The sequence below is a fragment of the Balearica regulorum genome, chromosome 2, assembly GCF_011004875.1.
Source record: "Balearica regulorum gibbericeps isolate bBalReg1 chromosome 2, bBalReg1.pri, whole genome shotgun sequence".
Lineage (NCBI taxonomy): Eukaryota > Metazoa > Chordata > Aves > Gruiformes > Gruidae > Balearica > Balearica regulorum.
Genome location: NC_046185.1, coordinates 204,679 through 225,440, shown reverse-complemented (window position 1 = coordinate 225,440; position 20,762 = coordinate 204,679). Strand labels below are relative to the sequence as shown.

Sequence of the window (20,762 nt, the reverse complement as noted above, 5' to 3'; positions counted from 1 at the left end):
AACAGCCGTGGGCTCTGGGGCGGGGGGGGGGGAGCCAGCCTCGGGGGTGACCTGGTGGAGGAGGGACTGCGTGGGGGTCCCTACTGTGGGACGCATCTGCGTGGGGGTGCCCACCTGTGGGATGTACCCGGGTGGGGGTGCCCACCTGTGGGACACACCTGGCTGTGCCAGCCCCCTGCTAAGGGACACCCCAAAGCCCCACGGGCCCCTCGCTACCCCATCCTCTTCGGCGCGACGTGGGCTGAGTGCGTGGGGGAGAGGAGGATGCCCCACGCCCGGCTCTCCCACGGGCTCGCGTGGGGAGGGGGAGGGGGAGGAGACGGGACACGGGGACAGGGAAGGACACCTGCGCGTGTGTCCGGCAGCCGCTGCGTGTGACACGGACACGGTGTGGGGCGGCCCCGCACACCCACGGACACGAAGCCCCACGGCGGGGGGGGGGGGGGGGCTGTTGCCGTTCCGCGCCGCTAGGGGGCGCCGGTGGCGCGGTCCCGCGCCACCGGCGCCCCCTAGCGGCGCAGGAACGGCACCAGCCCCCCCCGTCGTGCGCATGCGCACAAAAAGCCTCAGCCCAACACCACGCTCATCCCCCTCTGTGGGGCGGAGCCTGTGGGAAGGGGCGTGGCCATGCGGAGAGGGGCGTGGTTAGGGGCGTGGCGGACGCACCCGGAAGCGCCGCCGGGGACCGAGAAGGTCCCGGTCCGGCAGCGACCGCGGTGAGTGAGGCCGGTGGGAGCGGGGAGGGACGGGGACGGGACGGGGGGAGGCGGTGTCCGGAGCTACACGGTGCTTGCCGCTCCTTAGCCGGCCGGGAGCTGCCTGTCGTACCCTGAGGGGCTCGCCGGGGCCTTTGGGGCCCGGTTTTACCGGACCCCTCGTCTGGTACCGGGGAGCGGTGGGTGGCCTGGCACGGTGATCCAGCCCTCGGAGGGCTGCCTGCGTCCCCGTTCCCACTCCTGGGGGAGATAACCCCGGTGGGGGCTCCCCATGCGGGCCGAGCTCCGGTACCCGTTACCGGACACCCCCCCACCCCCCCCACCGATGGGAAACCGGGAGGGTCGTACCCCCCCGCCCCCGGGGTGGGGTTCCCTCCCAATCTGCCTTCCTTCCCCTCGGCCCCTGCTCCGTAGGCAGCCGGACGTGGTTTGCGGTGCCGCGGCAAGGCCGACGTCGGAGAAGGCTTTGCCAGCAGAGCTGGGCTTGGGGCAGCGGGGAAGCGCTTGGGTATCGGCCCTCAAATCTTAATTCACTGAAAACTTGTTCCCGCCTGGGCTGGCGGCGGTCGGTTAAAGGAGCTGAGGGCTTCCGGCCTTTCCCGGCGCTGAAAACTTCACTCCTTCGCTCTTCTTCGTGGTTTTTGGGACAAGTATTTGGAGCACGGCCTCGGCTCCCGCAGCGCGGGGGCTCGCGAACGGGGCGCCCGCCTCGGGCTCGTCAGCCAGCGCCGTCTGGAGGCACCCGGGGGCTGCCGTCACGGATTCCTCGCCGTAACGCGGTGGTGGGTTAGCTTCGTGAGTTCGTTTTGCTGATGTGAAACGTCCTCCCGTTGGCAGGTCACGGAGGGGAGCGGAACCCGGGATGCGCTCCCTCCGGCTCCGACCTCTCTAGGGACGGTCCTGGGCTCCGATGGGAGCGCAGCGCCTGCTGCCTGCCGGCCTCTGGAAGCAAAGCTGGGGCAGGTGATCGCCTGCCTGCGAGGATCCGGTATTTCACCTTCCCCGTGGCCGCTGTCGAGCGTCTCCTCCGCCTCGCCGCACCCAGCATCGGCTTTCTGACCCGAACTAGAACTGCAAACGATCTTCTCCGTGAAAGTAAAGGCAGCGTGTAAAAATAGGTTCCCCAGGGATCCCCGGGTTTGAGACACAGGAAGCCGCCGACTGCCTTCTGCTGGTGGGGAAGCTGAAAACGCGGAGCATGACGGAGTCACGGATAAAACGTGAGTACAGGAGCGCGGTGGGAGCAGGCGAGGGGCTTCAGCGCGCCGACCGTGCTGTGGGAGTCTCCTTCCCTCCGGTCGCAGCCCCCCTTCGCCTCGGGCTGCCCGTTCTGCCCGGCTCCAGCGCAGCTTTTCTGCGCCGCTCCCGTCGGGATGGAGCCGGGTGGGAAGTCTCTCTGGCTAACAAGGCTAAATTGCCTTGCCGGTGCCCCGGGGGAGCTCGGCTCTGCCTCGGCCCAGTCTGCGGTGGAGCAAGCAGCGAAGCTGCCGGACCCGGGCTGCCGTAGCTCTCTGCAGCATCTGGAGAGACGTCGGGGACGGGAGGAGGGAGCGGTTCTGTGTGCACAGTAATTCCCTGCCCTAGAAATTAATCTCGGGCCTTGTCTCTGCTGCAAATTGCAGAGGCTTAAATAGTCTCTAAATGTTCAACCTGGTGTAAACCCTTGTGCGTTTCCTAAATTAATCCCAGGCAGCTTTGAAATGAATCTCTCTTCTTTTTTATTTTTTTTTATTAAGGCAATAAAGAATTTTCTGGTTTAATTAAGCCCGGGAAGGGCTGGGCTGGGGTGGGAGCAGGGATTACCTTCAGCAGCAGCACCAGGTCACGTTGGCTTTAACGTGACAGCGTGGCAAGCGTCTCCACAACCCCCTGCCTTGGAAAATGAAAACCCCCAAAGCGGGGCGGCTCTTGGCTGCAGGCTGGGTGGGAGACGTGGGGTGGGACCGTGCAGACGCGAGGGCAGGCAGACGCGAGGGCAGGCAGACGCGAGGGCAGGCAGCTCCTCCAGGCCCGGAAGCGCTGGCCGCAGGAGGAGGGGAAGGGACAAGGGATGCAGTCACCTTCCTCGTGCCACCCTTGGTGGCAGCCACTGACATTTTCGAGGCGGCGCAGCGTCCCCTCGGGGCTGTGGCATCGCAGAGGCCGCGCACGGTCGCTGGCCCCGCGGCGCTCGGCGGGCTCTTTGCAGCGTGCTTGCAGGCCACCAGCTCTGAAACTAATTAACCTTATTATGATGCAGGCCCTAATGAGAACCACGCTGCCCCACACTAACGATCGGGCTCTCGGAGCAGCATGGCCGGTGATGGGTGTGCAGGAGCAGCTCTGGTCTGCAGGCGCCCGGCTCGCCGCTGGCAGGACCTCGGTGGGCTCCGTCCCTCGGCCCGCTGCTGGGTCGGCTGTTGGGGCTGCGGAGGGTGCCGTGCTTGGGGACGGCGCGTTGCTGTTGCTGCCCCGGGGCCAGGACAGGGGCCGCTGTCGCCTGTGGGCTCCTGGGGCTGTTCCCGAGTGGCCGCTGGTTAGCGTGGCCGGAGGGACGGGAATGCCAGGGAGGACTTTGCCAGGTACCAGCTTCTAACGCAGAGCCTCATCTGGCGATGGGGTTCAGCAGCACGACCGCGAGGGCCACGGGGCTCCTACAGCCCTGGACCCTCAAGGATGTGCCCACGGTCGGTCCCACACCCTGTCAGCCCTGCGCAGGTTCCCCAGGCGCCTCAGACAGTGCCGGTGCCCGGCTGTGCGGCGGATCCTGTCCCCCGGTGCTGCTGTGCAGCCCTGCTCGAACATCTCCAGTGTAATCAACCCCTCCTCCTCCCCGCTCCACCGAGAAACCTTAGAGCCAAGTTCACCTTGGCTCAGCGGCTGACGCGGTGCTGAGCGATATCTGTAGGGTCTGCAGTAAAAAACCGCTGGGAAGGGTCCTGCCCAGCTCGGGGGACGGGGATGAATGAGCCCTTGGGGGATGGGGAGGGTGGCGTGCAGGGTGTCCCCCTGTTATCTTGGGTGGTGAGCCCAGAAGAAAGGGTTTGTGGGAAACAAAAGGGCCGGCGAGGCTTGATTCAGCTGCCTGCGTAGCTCACGGAGGGATGGATGAAAATGCACAGAGGCTCTTCCTTTCCTGCTCGTTAGTCCAGGAGATGTTCAGAGAAGGCAAATCTTTGGAACTCGCCTGTCTTGCTCAGGGCTTGCGACGACATTGATGGATGCCACAACGGACAAGGACCCGCTAGTCCAGGAGCAGATCTACAACGCTTTGTGCTACCTGGGGGAATCCGAGCCGGAGGAGATCCTCAACTCCTGTGACGAGTACCTGCGGCAGCACGACAAGGTAGGGGTCTTCTCCCTCGGTTCTGGGAAGGGCACCGGGGTGAGAAATGCTTCCTGGGACACGCAGGTTCTGCTCGCCCCAGGGCAGGCGCCATGCCTGCGCTCAGCTTGGCTGACCAGCGGCTTTCTCCTTCCCTTTCCAGCTGGCCTACCCTCACCGGGTGATCATCCTGAAGGCGATGGAAACCGTGGTGAGCAACAACATCGCCCTCTTGGACAAAAGCACAGCGAAAGTGGTTATCTTCCTGGCGTCTAATGAGATGACCAAGTCAAAGGTACGACCGGAAAGCTCCAGCTCCTCCTGTTGTTGTTCTTGGCCGGGCTCTTTCTGCCCCGATGTCGTCGTTGCAGTGAATGCTGCGGGTCTGGGGCTGCCCCAGCAGCGGCAGTTACTGGGACCCCGTTTGTGGAAGGGAAGGACGGATTACACGCAGTTTTCTGGACTCGGGATGGGGTGGGGGAGTAGGGGACGGGCTACGCTCATCTCTGGGGAGAGGTGAGGATGGTTTGGCGGACGGTTTTCTTCCAGCACGGTATGCGTACACAGCTAAATAAAATGGGGATGCTGGAAGGGAGCTGGGCAGGCGGGTGGGTGTTGGAGCAGGTAGGAGGCAGTGCCTCGGGAGGCGGCAGGTCCAACTGGGGAAAAGATCACGGCTGAATTGTGTCGTTTAGCCTGTCCTGTGCGATTCCCCACGGCATTTGGAGCCAGGCACGACGCGTGGCGTTTAAAGGAAGGAGCAGCAGGCTCCTGGGGAGGCCGCGCGTCTGATGCAGCGTCTGTTCTGACGTTCCCTCCATCCGCCCCAGGAGGTGATCCGGGACTGGCAGCAAGCCGCAAGCAACGTCCTTGTTGCGGTGGGGCAGCGCTTCATCAACAAGGTGATGGAGGAGGTGCTCACCAAGTTTCAGCCGGGGATCCTGCCGCACTACTTCGTCATGCAGACGTTTGCAAACCTCTCGGTGTCAAACGGTGAGTTGGCAACCTGCCGCCTCTGCACAGCTGCGGTGGAAAGAGCCGTGGAAGCGTTGTGTGCTTCGGTGTTGTAGCTCGTGCTGCACCCGGACAGCTCTGCCGTGGGGCACCTCCATGGCGTCGCGCGTGCTGAGCTGGCCGGCACGCTTCAAAACGCCACAGGCTCCTCGGGATCGCTCGTACACCTTAGACTCGGTGCTGCAAAACGATCGAGATGTCTGCTCTGCCAAATAACTCGGTGATGAAACGCAGTGGAAAAGCAGCGACCGGCAGTATGGCAAGGAGGAGCACGCTCAGTGCGAGTGACCTGCTCGTGCTGTCCTTTATTCCCCGTCTCTCCAGAAGAGATGGGGCACAAGAAGAAGGAGGCCAGCCATGCCCAGAGCGCAGGGGAGCCAAGTCCCTGTAGAATTGCACTGAACTTAGAAATCCCGCGCAGCTTGGCTTCACGGCTCAGCTGAGCTCTTTACAATGTTTGCAGCTTAAAAGCGGTGGGAACTGGAGCTGCCTGGCCTCGTCCTTAGAGAATTCCCTGCCAGGGCTCGTGTCTCTAGCTGTTCCAAAAAGACCGAGTTTTAAAAATGGTATTTCTAGGACAGGACTTCTGAAAAGAAGTCTGGCTGCAGAAAGATTCGCTGATGCCAGCAGCAAGGGGGACATAGCCTGCAGCCCACCGACTTTGAGAAACAGCCGTGAGCTTCAGGGCTCAGAGGAGCGGGCTGCTGCTGTGCTAGAGCTGTCTGCTCTGCCCGCCTGGGTGGCCAGCTCCCGCCCCGGGGCTGTCGGGTGGCAAAATCGGGCTTCTGGCTGGCAGCGAACGCCTGGCTGCAGCCGGCCGGGCTGCTTCGGCTGCCCGTGCAGGTCTGCGTCCTGCGGAGGCTGGGGCAGCTGCGGAGCGGCGCTCGTGTGTTTGCTGCATGTGAGCCTCTCCCGCTTCCTTCCCAGTGTTCGGAATGGTGCCTTTTCTCAACTCCATCCTGGGGACGATGCTGCCCATGCTGGGAATGGCCAAGCAGGACCACATGAAGTCTGTCTTCTGCTACGGTAAGGTTCTTCCGTATCTTTGGAGACTGCAGTGATTTTTAGATGTGTTGTGGGAGACTTTTTCCCTTCCCTGAAACAGGAGGGACTGTGGATGGGGGCTGGAGAGTGGGTTAGGATGGACCTTTCCTGGGTGTCTGGGACCTGGCTGCCTCGGGGAGGGACGGATACCTGTCAGCTCCAGGTCACTGGGATCCACCAAAGTCCATCTCCGCCTCCCAGCTGATCCCTGTCGCTCCCATTTCCAACCCCGAGCACTGGTGCCCTTCACTTTCTCCTCTGGCAAGGAGCACGTGGATGCTCTGGAGCTGTCCCCGCTCAGGTCAAGGTCACCGGCCCGGTGGGATGGGGAAGGACGGGGGGATGCTGGGCTGTCCCTTTATTAGGACCGTGACCCTGGCACCTTACAACAGCACGAGTGTTGGTGCCAATAGGAACTGCAGGGAGGCCGGGATGCAGCGACGGTGCCGGGCCAGCTCTCCAAGCCACTTCTGTAGTTCTCACAAGCCGGTTTCAGGATGTGACGCTCCTGGGGGGGCTGGCAGGATGTCATGGGGCTCCCCTCTCGTGACGCCCTCCTCCGGCCGTGGGCTTGCTGAAAGCCGCGGCTTGTGCGGCGGGATTTGGTGCAGAAGCACCAGCCCTCGGAGCTGGCACGCAGCCTGCGCGGTGGTCCAGCCGGAGCTGACCCACCTTCACCTGGACACGGTGGCCCGTCGTGGTTTGTCTCCTGGCCCCGGTTGCTTTGTGTTTGTGTTTGTCCAGCAGTGAGGCGCTGGTGAGTGCGGGGCGGCAGCGTCTGCACGGTGCAGGACGGTGCGCGGCCCCGATCGGGCGTGGAATGACAGCCGTGTTAATCATCAGCAGAGGATCTCGGGATTTGGGGTTTTCTTTCCACAGCTGGGCAAAAATCAAAGGCGGTCTGGGGGAGTGCGGGTTCAAGGCTCTGGCAGATACGGCGGGAGATGCTGGAGCGCGGCCGCTCTTATCTCGTGCTGATACTTACACCCGAGGCTGGGAATGCTGATGTGGCTCTGCGCGTTGAGGAACGAAGGGGATGAGTGGGAGCCGCCCGAGCCGTGAGCTGCCGGGGCGGGTGTAGGACTATGCTCAGCAGCATCTCTTTCTCCTGGAAACAGCAGGGTTTGTGTCTGACCTCGTTCCTGCGATCTGCCGCGGTCCAGCAATCGTTTTACGCTGTCGGACACGAAGGGCTGCTTTGACCTTAAGAGCTCGTGTTCTGTTCTGTCGAGCTCAAAGCAAGAACCTGCAGCTCTCGCGCTGTTTCTGTAGAGGTGCGTCCTCAGAATGCCGGAGCCGGGGTCAGGCGTCTCCGTGAAGGCGAAACGCTGTCCTTCGACGCAGCGCAGCCGAGTTGTTGGTGTTGGGCAGTTGAGGCTGGCTGCGGGCGATCGCAGATGGCGGGCTACGTGTTGGTAGGTGGGAGCTCTGCTGCTGTTCCCGTCCCAGGCGGCTTATCGGTGGTGCCTGGCCCTGTGGAGAGGGGATCCTTCTGCTCGGGCACGGTGGGGAGGACCAGCGTGGCCCGTGGGCTGGGAAAGCTTGGTTCTGATGTTCGGGTGGCTCTTTCTGGAGCAGCCTTCTGCCACCAGCAGCTCTGTCTCCTCCACTTCCAGCAATCGCTTCTTTTGGCTTCCTGCTCCCCGCTCTTCCTGCTTGGTCCTGAGGAGCATGACTTCCCAGCTCCGCACGTGTTCCTCCCAAAACGACCCCGCAGGAGCTGCCGCTGAGGCACCGTCGGTTTGTTGCTCTTGCAGAGTGTTTGCAACCTCTTGGCTCATATGCTGAAGCACGTGAAGTCTCCAAAGCGCTGCTGGCACATCTTTGAGCAGCCCCGTGCGGGTCGGGAGCAGGTCCTGCCCTGATCCCAAACCCCTGCCTGCCCACGGTCAGCCCCTCGCGACCGCTCCTGTCCATCCCCGACCTCGGAGCGTGCAGGAAACGGGGCTGAGGGCTGGGGCGCGGGTGGATGTGCCTCCCCAGACCCTCCCGAAGGCACGAGGAGGCTGCGCTGTGGATGTTGGGCTGCCGGGAGGGATGTCCCCGGGTTCGGCTGCCTGCGAAACTTGGAAGGCGTCGCCTGCCGACGTGCTGGGTTTCCGGCTCTGTGTGGTTTCTATGTAATTTTTTTGCCAAAGTTTTCAATAACCGAAAGGCAGATGAGGTGACTCTGGAGTCAGCACAACCGTGCGACGCAGGCAGGACTTTTTGGGGTGGCTTTGCTGTTCCAAGGTGCCCCAGTGAGAGGGACAGGGACAAGGAGGTGCCGGACTGCTGGGTAGTTGCGCGCAGCTTTATCTGGGCTGAGCGCGGAGATGGGGAGGTGGGTTTGGGGATGGGATCCTGGTTTTCCCTGGGGTCCTGCTTTCTGACTCGGGAGCAGTGCCGCCCGCGGCGTCCCCATGATGGGGAAGGGAACGAGCTTCCCAGCAATGTCCTGAAACCTTGCTGGCTGGAGTAGCCGTTGCCGCTGGGCTCCTGGCTACAAGGGTTTTTTTGAAAAAAACAACACAGAAAAAGTAAAGCCAGGTGTAACATTGCCTGTTGCCCTTGCATCCGCAGGGCGTTGAGCTGGGGGAGGACTTTTGGGTGATGGTTTTGGCTAAACACGTTCGCTTTTGTCAGGAGAAACTTGTCACAGCAGCTTCAGGAGGACTTAACCTAAGCAAGAGTGTTTTGACTCCAGCCTGGAGATGGAGTGAAGATGGGGTCTGGATTTTGTTCCCCAGTCCAGAAGGGTGCTGGGTGTGATGGGGGTGAGCTGGGGACCTTCCTGACCCTCCGGGGTGGGCGTCAAGGGGAATTCAGTTTCTGCCCAAAGACCTGCCGGACCCTCCCGGCTGCGGTGCCTTCCCGGCAGCGTGAGCTCCGCTCCGCGGCGTTGGACCCTTCTGCTGCTGTTCCATCATCCCTGCGGCACAGGGGTGTCCCCTCCGAGCCCGCCCTACGTCTGAGGCATGGGGAGCGGGCTGGGGGGGTTCCGGCCCCCCGTTAAGGACCGCGGCAGACCAGGGCTGGGCCCCGAGGGCAGCGGTCTCTCTCCGCAGGCAGGGCAGTGCTCGCAGCGCCGCTTTCTTGCTTTCTGGCATGGTGACGGTGAGGGCGAAGGAGGCATGTGATTGAAATGATCTGGCTTTGGTATGAGGTCACGGAGTGAGTCAGCATCTCTGAAAATAAACATCTGCCGTAGGCGAGGGGGGAGCGGAGGCCGTGCAACCCCTGTCGCGTCAGCCTCCCTGTGCAGCGCCGTGGGGCGGGCAGGGTCCCCGGCTCTTTCCCCAGGACACCCCCCCCTCCTCCTCTTCCTCCTGCGGGAACCTGCTTCCTCCTCTGGGTGTGATAACGTGGGTGCATCGAGCTTGTGCTCGGCACGGGGCCCCGGAGAGCCGGTGTGCCCCTGAGTCATCTCGCATCCCCGGGGGCCGTGTCGGCCCTTTGGTCCCACGAGGGGTCGGGCACAACCAGGCTCCGGTGTCCCCAGGTGATAGCGCGGGCACCGGTCAGACCACACCGGGCGGTGGTTGTGCCAGGAACGCTGTGCTCCTCCGTCGCGTCCTGCTGCGGCACGGGGCCAGCCACTTATTTCCTTCGGTCTCCCATCTTCTGCCGCCATCTGACTGCGGGAAGCCTCCTCCCCGGGGTACCTGCGTGCTGCGGGGGTTTTCCTTGCCCCGTTAGTGCGGGACGTGGCCTGTGAAGCCTCCCTCCCCCAGGAGCTGAGCAGGAGCAGGGTGCTGTGCCCGGGGCAGGATGGCTCAGTCCCCTGGGTGCCCCATGGGTGCAGCGGCCCCTTCCCCGGGGTGCTGCTGTGGAGCCGTCCTTCTCCAGTGGGAGAAGGGCCGATGAGCTCGTCCTGGGCAGGCTGCTCCGGGGGTGCCTCTGCCCTTGGGCAGGCTGTGATCCTTCTCCTCTCCCCTTGCCTCACCCCTCGGGGGGTCCCGCTCTGGTGCTCGGTGGCCCGTCGCACTGCCGGCAGCCAGGGCTCCTCCGGACCCAGCCGAATCAGCGGCATGACACCGGCTCCACAAGCCCTGGGCTGCTTCCTTCGTTAGGAGCCAGCTTGGCGAAGGGTGAGGAAGGTAGACGAGCGTCGCTGTGCGTTCCTGGGTTAAGGAGGGGAGCACACGCGTGCCCCCGGCAGCGTGTGGAGGGAGAGCGGGGTCCATTCACGTGCACCCTGGTGCTTGGGGGGGGGACGGGGCTGGAAGGAGCTCAGGGACGGGCAGGCAGATGTGCCGGGGCTGCGGGGCACCGGGGCTGCGGGGCACGGGGCAGGGCTTGTGGCACTTCCCAGGGCTGGCACAGGGACACTGCTCGGGCCAAGCCGGCCTGCCGTGGCCGTGTTCGGCAGCAGCGCGGGGCTCAGCCCGAGAGGTTCGTGCTGAGCGTCTGGAGCAGCGCTCTGCACGGGAGCTCCCGAAGCTGGGAGCCCGTTCAGCGTGCCCCAGGGTTGGATAACTCCCAAAGAAAACTAGGAGGGTGTTTGCAGCCGTCGGCTGAGACCTGCTCCCACTGTTAGGCGATCCCTTGGCTGCTGCAGGGGCTCTGTAAAGCCTCGGCGAAGGCTTCCTCAGGGGGGAGATGGAAGCTGGGTACCCCCTGCGGTCGGCGGTCCCTAGCTGAGCCTTGCATGGGCGCCAGGCCGCGTGCTCTGCACGAACATGCTCTCGTCACTGGTCCAGTTTGCAAGAGGAAGAATAACGTGTGCTCACAGGCAGCGCTTCTGGCCCGGGGACCGGATGAACCCGTTGAGGTGCGGTGCTCTGGCTCGCCCCTGGCTCTAATTCCTGGCCGCCCTAGCCGCTAACGAAGGCGTAGGACTAACCCGTGCGGCAAACCCAGGCTCCGGTGGGTCGGTGGAGCTGGGTCTCCAGAGCTGGTTGTATCAGCCCGGGCAGCGTGTCTGTGGCGTGGCCGCCTGCCAGGGTCCCTCGTAGCCAGGGCACCTCTCGGGCCGTCTCTCAGCCTGCCGGGGAGAGTCCTGGTGCGTCTGCCATCCCTCGAGATGCTGCCCAGGAAAACAGCACGTCAACCATCTGCTTTCTGGAGGGGCTAAAACAAACACTGTCTCGTACGTGTGGAAAAATCTCACTACGTGATCCGTCTCCCAGCTCTGCAGCACTTCAGCGAGAGCATCCAGGAGTACCTGGCGAACTTGGACAAGGCCCCGGACCCCACGGTCAGGAAGGACACCTTCTCCAACGAGATCTTCAGTGCGTACGAAGTGCTCTTCAACAGCTGGCTGCAGCACCGGGAAGCCAAGGTAGGGGGACGTTGGGACGTGGCAGGACCTCCCCGGGCGCAGAGCAGGGAGGCTGTTAGTCTGACGTCGGCCTTGCAGCGTCTCGGCTGTGCCCTTTCGTAAGGACGTGGCCCCCAAAGAGCAACCCCACGGCCCCGGTTTAGGGCTGGGTGCTTTTCTCCTCGTGCCCGGCACGTCCGCTCGGTTCCCTCTGGCCTTGTGCCCGTACGTAACGCGTGCGGGCCGGGTCACTTGCTCCCCGGTGCTGGACGGCAGAGTGCGGGGAGCTTCTGCAGCCCTTGGGGGACGGTCTGGGCGTATGCCGCAGCTGGGAGATGGCCGGCCGGGTTCTGTCCTCTGCAGGCACGGGTGGCGTTGTTAGGCGTCCCCCGTCTCTGCTGAGCACCCCTTGCACTTAGACTGGCAGAGCCAGGCGAAATGCTGTCCCTGCCTCTGCTCAGAGGCTCCTGGAAGCATCCAGAAAAGCAGCTCCGTGGCAGCCGAGCGACGCCGTGGCAGGGTCTGGCCGCACCACGGATGCCCCATCTCTCCCTGCAGCTCAGACTGGCCGTGGTGGAGGCTATGGGACCTATGAGTTACCTGATGCCTGGTGAAAAGCTGGAGGAGCAGCTCCCTAAGCTCATCCCAGGCATCCTCGCGCTCTACAAGAAGCACACGGAGGCCTTCTACATATCCAAGGTGAGCGGCTCTGAGTGCGGTGTCGCTGGCCGGGGACCCGTCCCCAGCTCTGTTGACTGAGAGCCTTGCTGGGGCGTGGGCAGGTAGCGTAGCTCTGGCCGTGGGTTGTGCTGCGGTTCGGTGGTGCCGACAGCCATCCGGACGCAGGAGGGGTGCTGGGCAGTGGCTCTGCCCGTCCCAGAGAGCAGCGTGCGGTCGCATGGGAAAATGGCAGCAGCAAAGCGGTCTTAGTCCTTACCTTACCGATGGCGTCAGGCAGCTCGTGTCCTGCCTCTGGCTGGGCTGGGCTGCAACTGCCTTTTCCGCGCGAGATTCCCTCTCCCCGCGTCGTGATCCCTCTTGCTGCTGAGCGCAAGCCTGAGGTGGTCGTGCCCGGAATCTGGGAGGATGGAGTGGGCTGCAGCCGGTCTCCGCTGCCGTCTCCGGGCACTCTGCTGCGCGACTGGTTCTCACCGCGCACCCAGCCGCAGCTCCAGCGGGCCTCTTCGTAGCCTCCTCTGGGGCAAGAGGCAGCTCTTGGGGGTGCCTGAGCTATGTCCCCCCCCCCATGGAGACGGTGGGTTCGTGATCCCTGCTCTTGCCTGCAGTCCCTGTCTTGGACTGGCGTAGCGCGGGGGTCCCGATCCTCCGTCCTGCTCTGGAGTCCAAGTCTCTCCCTGACGCTAACTGCAGCCCGGTCTCTCTGAGCAGAGCCTCTGCCAGATCCTGGAAGCTTCCGTCAACATCGGCAGCCGCAGCCTTGACGTCCAGCTGGACTCTCTCCTGGGCACCCTGCACCCCCAGGTAAGGGCTGGGCAGAGAGCGGCCGCCCTCGGGAGGCTGCTGGGGGAAGGCGGGCTGCTTCGGAGGCGTATCGCTGGAGCCCGGCCGTAAGCTCCGTCTGCGGGACCTGAGGCTTCCCCGGAGCAGCCTGAGATCGGGGCGTGCAGCCCGCTCCCCTCTTCCGTCCCCTGGTCGCGTCCCTCTGAGGCTTTCGGCTTCTCTGCCGCTCACCGGCGGCGTTGCCAGCTCTCGGGCTCCGGTATGTGCCACGTGGAAGGAGTCTCACGCGCGGTCAAGTTGTCGGAAGGGAGAGCGACTCTGGCTGCGCGGTTATGCAGTGGCTTGAAAACAAACACCTCAAAATCAATGGATCTTTAAAAAATTTGCTCTTTGAGAATAAGCGAGGGCATCGACTCGCCATGGAGCAGGGACCGTGCAGCAGCGCGTGGGGGCCGTTCTTCAGCCGCAGGGGTGCGAGGTCTGTCCTATCGCTCAGCTCTTAAAATCATGCTTCTAGGGCTTAAAACAGGTCTGAACGCTTTTTTTTTTTTTTTTTTTTTTTTTTTTTTTTAAATACTGAATTGACTTTGAGTCTTGGAAATGTGAGCACAGAGAGGCTATCGTTTAAAATACGTGCTTTACTAAAGCGAGGCGTAACAACTGAATGCAATAACGGTGCTGTTTGAGGGAACTGCTTCTTGCTGATGGGCATCAACAGGCAAAAGCCGCTCGGGGCTGCGGACCAAAGGGTCCTTGTGGCGGACCAGAGCAGGCAGATGCACGTTGTCCTTGCTGCAACGTTAGCGTAAGTTGAATGAAGAGCCTGAATTTTAATAGCACCCGGAAGGGTTGACTTATTTTGAAGAGGTTCCAGGGGAGGCGGCTGGCGGGGTGGTGGGGAACGGAGGAGCCCGCATGTCCTGAGCAGACGCCCGCTTCCCAAGTGCTGTCCCTGAGATGACTTAACCTGCCGTGGGCACGGGCAGAGCGCCGCTCGGCCAGCAGCGGGCAGAAAGTGCTGCTCTGGGCATCCATCTCATGGGATGCTGTCATGTCCACTGGCCCAGGGCTTTGTCCGCCCCGAATCTCGGCACCGCGCCTGTGCCGAGCACGGCTCTGCCTCTCCAGGGCTGGGTCTGCCGGCGCCGTACCGGGTAACATCCCTGACCGCAGCTGTTTTTCCGACAGATCTGTGCTCCTGCGGATCCATCCGTCCCCCTGACTGTTAAAAATCACACTGAGGTTCTTCGATGCTTCACCGTCTTGGGTAAGGGATGACGCGGCGTGGCTGTCCCGAAGCCCGCTGCGTCTGCAGGTCAAAGCCTGGAGACGTGTGGGTGTGCTGCACCGCAGCCGGCGGCTTTCCCGGTGTTCCGCGGTCCTCTCCAAGGAGCTGTGCGTGGTGAATGGAGGGATTTGTTCCCCCTGGTCTCAGCTGGGCTTGGGGGATGTGGCGGACACCTCTTAGCTGGGTGGGGAGGTGGGAGGGAGGGTGGCGGTGGCCGTCGGGGCCGTAGCCGTGGCATCGGGCTCGCTGAAGGCAGTAGCTTTGCCTGTCCCCAAAGGCAGCGTCCAGGGAGAGCGTCTCGCTGGAGCTCTTTGAGGAAGAGCACGGGGCAGCTTGCCATCGGCTCAGGCCTCGTCGTCCCCTCCCGGGCACCTTCCCAACGGCGCCTGGCTCAGTTTCAGAGGTTTCCTCAGAGCCATTCAGGCTGTCCCAGCCTGCCGAGACCTCTGCAGGTGCCGCAGCGTGCCGTGCCTGTGGTGCAGCTGGACTTTGGGGTACCCTGCTCACCCCTACTCCTCGTTGCTGTGTCTCGTGTGCAGCTGACGCGGTTGTTATTTTGGGTTACTGCAAATGGACCGGGCCGACCTAGGGCTCGTACATTCCCAGCCTGTGTGTGGAGCTCCGCGGCTGGAGCCCCGGCTCCCCGGCTGCTGGCTCTGCGGCGCAGACAGAAGCGTGGGCAATTGCCAGAAAAAGAGCAGTGGTGTGACGGGCTGCTGCTGAGTCACAGTTGGGTGATGTCCCTTTCTCACCAGCGTTCCCAAAGGCAAACCTGCCGCCTGGCTGCCTTTGCCTGAGCAAATTTGAGGCTCCCCCGTCTCGGAGCAGCCCATCCCTCCCCAAACGTGCCTCTCCAATGCCCACGAACGTCGCTCCAATTTCGGCATCCATAGACTGGTTTTATTTTTAACGATCAAAACGTTTTGACAGATGGGGCAGCACTTGTTGGAAGGTATAATTTAAACTCCTTCAGCTCCCTAGGGAGCTCAGGAAATGTGCTGAAAGCACCAGAGAATGGCTCAGGTCTGGATGTGAAGAGCAGGACGGGCTGGTTAGCTGGGCTGGTGGGCTGCTTCCCCGGGGAGCTGGCTGGCTGGGACAGGAGGAGCGGTGCTTTCCGAACCGCATGTGGTTTGACGCCGCTGGCAAAGCCCTGCTGCGTGTAGTGGGCACACAGCCCCCAATTGCACGTGGGGTTCTGCAGGGGGGACGCTCCCGTGCAGGGGATGCGGTGCCCGCACCCCAAATCTCGAGGCTGCGTGCCGTCCCCGGGACGACGTGCGGCCGTGACGGTTGGTTTGGCTCCCGCAGCCTGCTCCTTCCCTGACCGCGTGCTGGCCTTCCTCCTCCCAAAGCTGGAGAGCAGCAACGAGAGGACGCGCGTGGGGACGCTGCTCATCATGAGGCAGATCATCAACAGCGCCCGTGAGTACCAGGGCGGCTGCCACCCGACCGGCCACGGTCCCTGTCGGGGTCTCAAAGCTGGAGGGTGCGGAGGGGCTCCAGGCAGGCTCTCCCCTTCCTCCCACGGGTCTCTTTCCGTGAATCCCCTCGTTCCCCTGCTGGGACCTGGGATGAGCGGGATGAGGGGACGAGCCCGTCCTTGGCTGCAGGGTCAGGGGAGAAGGAAGCCAGTCCGGTGGCCTGGCCAGGTGGGAAGGGGACGAGGGACAAAGCCCTCCCTGTCGGGGAAGGGAAGTGTTCGGGATCAGCAGCTCGAGAACATCGTCGACCTTCAGAGTCCATCTTCTTTTTTTTCAGCCTCTCAAATGGAGATTAAAAAGCCTTTTATTCTTTCATCTATGAAGCTTCCTCTGCAAGACAGCAACAATAAGGTAAGCTGAGCTTCTGCGGGGTACTCCAGGGGTGGGGGTTTATTTCTGGGCCCCCGCACAGCCGTGCCCCCCTGCCTCAGCCAGCCCCGCTGGCCCCCACCGCCTCCTGCTGCTCGCCTCTCTCCTGGCTGCGCTTTTGGCAGTTCTGCCAGCGCACCCAGAAGGTGCCTTCCTGGTAACGGGGGAGCATGCTGGGGCTCGGTTTTCCGTCCGTGCCCTGTGCAGAGAGCGTGTCTGAGCTGCGAAGCGTGGCCCTGCCTGGAGTGCTGCCCGTGAAGAGAACGCACGGCGCTGCCAAGCACCGGGCTGCCGGTGACTCAGCTCACGCGGTCGCAGGGTGCGTCCTGCTTGCAAAACACAAACTTTGTTTTGCCGGACGTAACCGCGTGCGGTGGGTGGCGTGGCCGTGGGCGGTGTGGCCGTGGGCTCCTGTCCGGGCCCCTCTGGACAAACCCACGGACGTGAGCTGTGGGCAGCTGACCCCGCTGCCCTGTGCGGTGCCCAGCTGCTGCGGGCTGAAGGGCTGCGCAGGACCCGTAATCTCGGTAGTGGGGAACGTCGAGGTGGCGGTGGTGGTGGCGAAGGGCGGCTGTGAGGAGGACCCTGCAGCAGGCAGAAACCCCCCCGCTCGCAGCTTCCCCCCTCTGCCCCGATGCTGATGCTGTCGCTCTGCCCGTGCAGGTGAAACGGGCCATGGTGCAGGTGATCAGCGCCATGGCTCACCACGGCTACCTGGAGCAGCCCGGCGGGGAGGCGATGATGGAGTTCCTCGTCCGCCAGTGTGCCCTTCCCTTGGATGCGGTAAGCACGTCCAGGTGGGATGAAACCCCTAAAGAAGGGCACCCGGGTGGGGCCAGGCGAGTCCTGGTCTGCAGCTGCGCACGTCTTTGCCTGCCTGCAGCGTCGATTTAGGCAGACCCGTGGTGGAGGCAGCCCGGCACCTGGGTCTCTAGTCGTGCAGCGTGTCCTGCAGAGCTCTCCCGTCCAGCCTCTGGCCACCGCTGTCGTCGGCAGAGAGGTGCGGCTGGCAGAAGCCTGCGTGGGTTGTTTCACTTCGCCTGCAGCCTTGACCCTGAGCCCTCCCCAGGGCAGCCCTTGCTCTAGGACCAAAGTGTCTGAACCGACCGTAGCCCCAGAGTTCTTTCCCCGTGCAGGGTCCCCCCCTCAGACCCTCCGGATGTGCCCCTGGCCATCCCCACCGCCCCAGCCCTCGTGCAGCAGTGCCGCAGCTTGCTCCCCGTCTTCCCCCCGTGGCACGTCGTGGCTCCTGCCTCTGGGGCAAGGAGGAGCGGGGACAAACCTCGGGAGCAGGAGAGATGCTGCTGGAACAGCTGTCCCCGCATCCAAAGGACATAGGGGCTGCGCTGGCAGGACCTCCACCTCCTGCCGGCTCCGTGCCCCCCGTGTAGCCGGGCTGGGTCAGGCTGGTGCCCCCTCGGTGGGGGTAGCTCCTTACCTGGGGGCTTGGCTGCCTCTAGCTGGGCTGCAGGACATGGGCACGACTAAAACCACCCTTGGGCTCACCCCGTTCCCCCTCAAAGAGGAGCAGGGGTGATGGTTCGGGCTGCGGGAGCTCTGCAGCCCCTCTGAGCTGGAGCGTGTGCTGGAGATGGGCCGTGAACCGGGAGGTTTTTGGGTTCTGCCCCTTCCTTCTGGCGTGCTGTTTGCCAGGCGTGCTGGCTCAACAGCTTGGGAAACGCTTTCGCTGACGGAGTCACCCAACTGCCTCCGGCTGCCGGCCCTGCCGCAGCGTCCATGCTGACCTGCGCTTTCCTTCTCCAGCAGCCCAAAAAACAGCCGCCGGATGCTGATGACCTCACTAGTGACAGCGTCCAGAGCATCAGCGTCAATACGCTCTTTCTCCTTAGCACGACTGTCGACAGGATGAACAACGTGAGTCTGCGCGTTCTCTGCCTCTGGGGTGGTCGGTGCTGGCCCCAGAGCCGCTGTCCATGCACCGTGCGCTGGGGGTCCCACGCTGCCCTCGGCACAGCCCGTACCACCCGTGTGACGTGCAGGACACCCCATCTGCCAGGCGGGACGGGTTGTCACCGCTCCTAAACCTTGTAGGAGCTATTGGCACCATCCCCTTCCCTTGAGAGCAGGGCAGGGGTTTGGGTGGGGATGCTGTCCTCCCAAGCACCCAGGCATACCCTCCCCAGGCTGAGAGAGTTGGAGTTGTTCAGCCTGGAGAAGAGAAGGCTGCGGGGAGACCTTAGAGCCCCTTCCAGTCCCTGCAGGGGCTCCAGGAAAGCTGGAGAGGGGCTGGTGCCAAGGGCAGGGAGGGACAGGCCAAGGGGAATGGCCTGAAGCTGCAGGAGGGGAGATGGAGATGGGATGGGAGGCAGCAATCCTTCCCTGGGAGGGTGCTGAGGCCCTGGCACAGGGTGCCCAGAGAAGCTGTGGCTGCCCCTGGCTCCCTGGCAGTGTTCAAGGCCAGGTTGGATGGGGCTTTGGGCAACCTGGGCTAGTGGAGGGTGTCCCTGCCCATGGCAGGGGTGGCACTGGGTGGGCTGTGGGGTCCCTGCCCACCCAAACCACTCCGGGGTTCTGTGAAAGGGAAGACTCTGGCTGCTGGAGCAGAGACAGCGGTTGGATTTGATGATCTTAAATGTCTTTTCCGACCCAAATGATTCTGTGATTCTGTGGCCTCTCCCTTCCTGAGGAAGAGCACTACATAAAGGGGCTTGGGGATTTTCCCCCTCAGCAAAAGGCCTTTGACCCAGCATCTCCCCCTCCTCTCCCTCTCGGTCCCGTGCTTCGGTGCAGGGTCTCCATTCCGCAGCCGGGCTCTTGCCGGGCGCCCTGTGCCAGCAGGCAGGGCGAGTGCCATGCTCCCCTTCTCCCGCAGGTTTTGTGGCCGTACCTCCTGGAGTTTGTGACCCCCATACAGTTCACCAACGCGCTAACCCCGCTCTGCAAGAGCCTCATGTATTTGGCCATGAAGAAGCAAGAGGAGGGAGAAAACGCGTCCCTTATCCGCTACGACCTGAATGGTCAGTACCGGCCTCCCCGACAGATGCCAGCCGGGGCGCATGAGCTTGGGTCTCAGCCGCGAGGCAGGCGGTCGCTGGCCTGCTCCGAGGGCGTCTGGTGGGACATGCTGTCTTATGCTTTTTTTCCCTTCTGTTCGTAGCAAATCTTCCTTCGCCCTATGCTCTGACGACGAGACTGCTGGTGAGTGGCCCGGAGGCAGAGCTCTTCCTTCCTCCGGTTATACCGGTACGGCCGAAGAAACCGTCCCCCCTCCCCTGTCCCAGACGGACTAAGGAAGCCTGCTCCGAGCCTGCCCCAGCAGATGCGCGGGGTGAACGCCCCGTCGTGCCCCGCTGCTCCAGGCGCAGAGGTGCCCGTACCCAGAGCCATCCTGCACCTCTTGTGTGGGGTGTACCCCCGTCCCCGTGGCACGCAGAGGCGTCCCTGTTAGGTCGTGGAAGCTCAGACTCCCTCCTGGAGACCCAGAGCCACGTCAGCGGGGCGTTGCTGCAGCGCCCATCTCCAGCTGTTCTTCCAGGGCTTTGAGAAACTATTCCTCAGCCCCGGGGAGCCTGTGCTCTGCTCCCCTTCGCCCAGGCCTGAATCCGGGGTACGGAGAGGCAGCCTGTCCTGACAGCGTTTCTCTAAGCTGTAGTTGCGTTGAGGTGTAGAGCTCAGTCACCTCTCAGCGTTGCATTCTTGTGTTTTGTCTCGTATTTTCTGGCTTACAACCTGGAAACGACTTTCTCTGCACTAACACCCTTTGTTCCATCCCCAAACTTTCAGGTTGTATCTTCACAGCCGTACGTAGGAGACTGCCGGGGGATGGCTGCCCTGCGCCTGCTGAACGTCTTGCATTACAGCGTCCACCCCGCGCTGGACCAGCTTTGGAGCAAGCAGGTCCCTCTCCTGGTGGAGCACATAGAAGGTAGGAAGGGGTCTCACCGGCTCCAAACCAGACTGCGTGTGCCCGCGCACTTTGGGGTGCCCAGGAACAGGGTGGGGACCGCCCACGTGCCTGATCACCCTGAAAACGTGCCGTTTCCTGTTTTACTAAGGACTTTAATCACCCTGGTGCCGCTAATTCCTGCCAGGAGAGCCTTTGTCTCTTGGGTGGTAGCCCCGCGGCGTCACATACAGGACACACAGCATTTGAGAGCGGTCCGCCCCTGCTGCGGGACGTGCAGTGAGGATGAGAAATAAGTGTAAAAATGTGCTTTCTCCTAGAGAACACGGAGAGTTCCCTGTCCCAGAAGGAGTGGGAAGAGAAGCTGCTACTGGTAAGGGTCCCCGTGCCGGGGAGGCAACGGGGCGGTGGGAGGGCAAGCGGCAGCCAGCTCCAGAGCCCCCTCTGAGCCGGGTCTGCAGGGGCAGGAACTCGCCTTCGCCCCCCGACCGGGCTGGCAGAGATGGTCACTCGTTGTCACCCTGCCGGGTCTCGTCGCTTTAGAGGTGGAGATGCGGGTCAGTGCGGAGGGAGACTCGCAGTTCCTGCAGGGAAAGCTAAAAACGAGCTTTCAGGCTGGCTGGTGGGTCAGAGAACGGCCGTCCCAGGGGTGTCTCCCCACTTAATTGGGGAGCCTTAAAATAGGGCAATTAACGCTGGCAGGGTTCATCCCGCTCGTCTGGTGATGGCAGTGTTACTGGGGTGCGGCTTATCTTGGAAGAGACCTCACCCTGAGGAGAAGGGCACGTTTCTGGAGCGGGGGGAATGGCTGCCTGCCGGCGGGAGCCGCTCTGGGGGGGGCAGCCTGCTGTGCCGGGCAGCATCCCGCGGGGATCCGGGGCCGCGTGCTCGCTCGGCGCAGGCAGGGGTGCGGGGACATCTGACACAACCCCCCGTGTTTAATTTACTGCGGCTGAGGCTGCTCGTTTAGCCGGG

The 20,762-nt window shown here is 63.1% G+C and overlaps 1 protein-coding gene across 4 annotated transcripts in view; it reads left to right on the top strand.

The window, feature by feature from the left end:
* Nucleotides 1-643: 643 nt before the first annotated feature.
* Nucleotides 644-20,762, top strand: part of MROH1 (maestro heat like repeat family member 1) — a 54,142-nt gene continuing 34,023 nt past the window's right edge. Inside the window, exons 1-18 of one of the 4 annotated variants that reach the window (XM_075743010.1) lie at nt 644-729; nt 1,554-1,936; nt 3,896-4,041; nt 4,184-4,315; nt 4,851-5,013; nt 5,962-6,060; nt 11,190-11,341; nt 11,879-12,019; nt 12,710-12,802; nt 13,970-14,048; nt 15,381-15,494; nt 15,831-15,904; nt 16,586-16,705; nt 17,687-17,797; nt 18,756-18,900; nt 19,041-19,081; nt 19,667-19,808; nt 20,108-20,160. In XM_075743010.1, coding sequence (XP_075599125.1) covers nt 1,915-1,936; nt 3,896-4,041; nt 4,184-4,315; nt 4,851-5,013; nt 5,962-6,060; nt 11,190-11,341; nt 11,879-12,019; nt 12,710-12,802; nt 13,970-14,048; nt 15,381-15,494; nt 15,831-15,904; nt 16,586-16,705; nt 17,687-17,797; nt 18,756-18,900; nt 19,041-19,081; nt 19,667-19,808; nt 20,108-20,160 — 1,827 coding nt within the window. In that variant the 5' untranslated portion in view covers nt 644-729; nt 1,554-1,914. Of the gene's footprint in view, nt 730-1,538; nt 1,937-3,895; nt 4,042-4,183; nt 4,316-4,850; nt 5,014-5,961; nt 6,061-11,189; nt 11,342-11,878; nt 12,020-12,709; nt 12,803-13,969; nt 14,049-15,380; nt 15,495-15,830; nt 15,905-16,585; nt 16,706-17,686; nt 17,798-18,755; nt 18,901-19,040; nt 19,082-19,666; nt 19,809-20,107; nt 20,161-20,762 lie in introns of those variants that run through there. The other 3 variants (XM_075743012.1, XM_075743013.1, XM_075743011.1) reach the window with 3 other exon arrangements.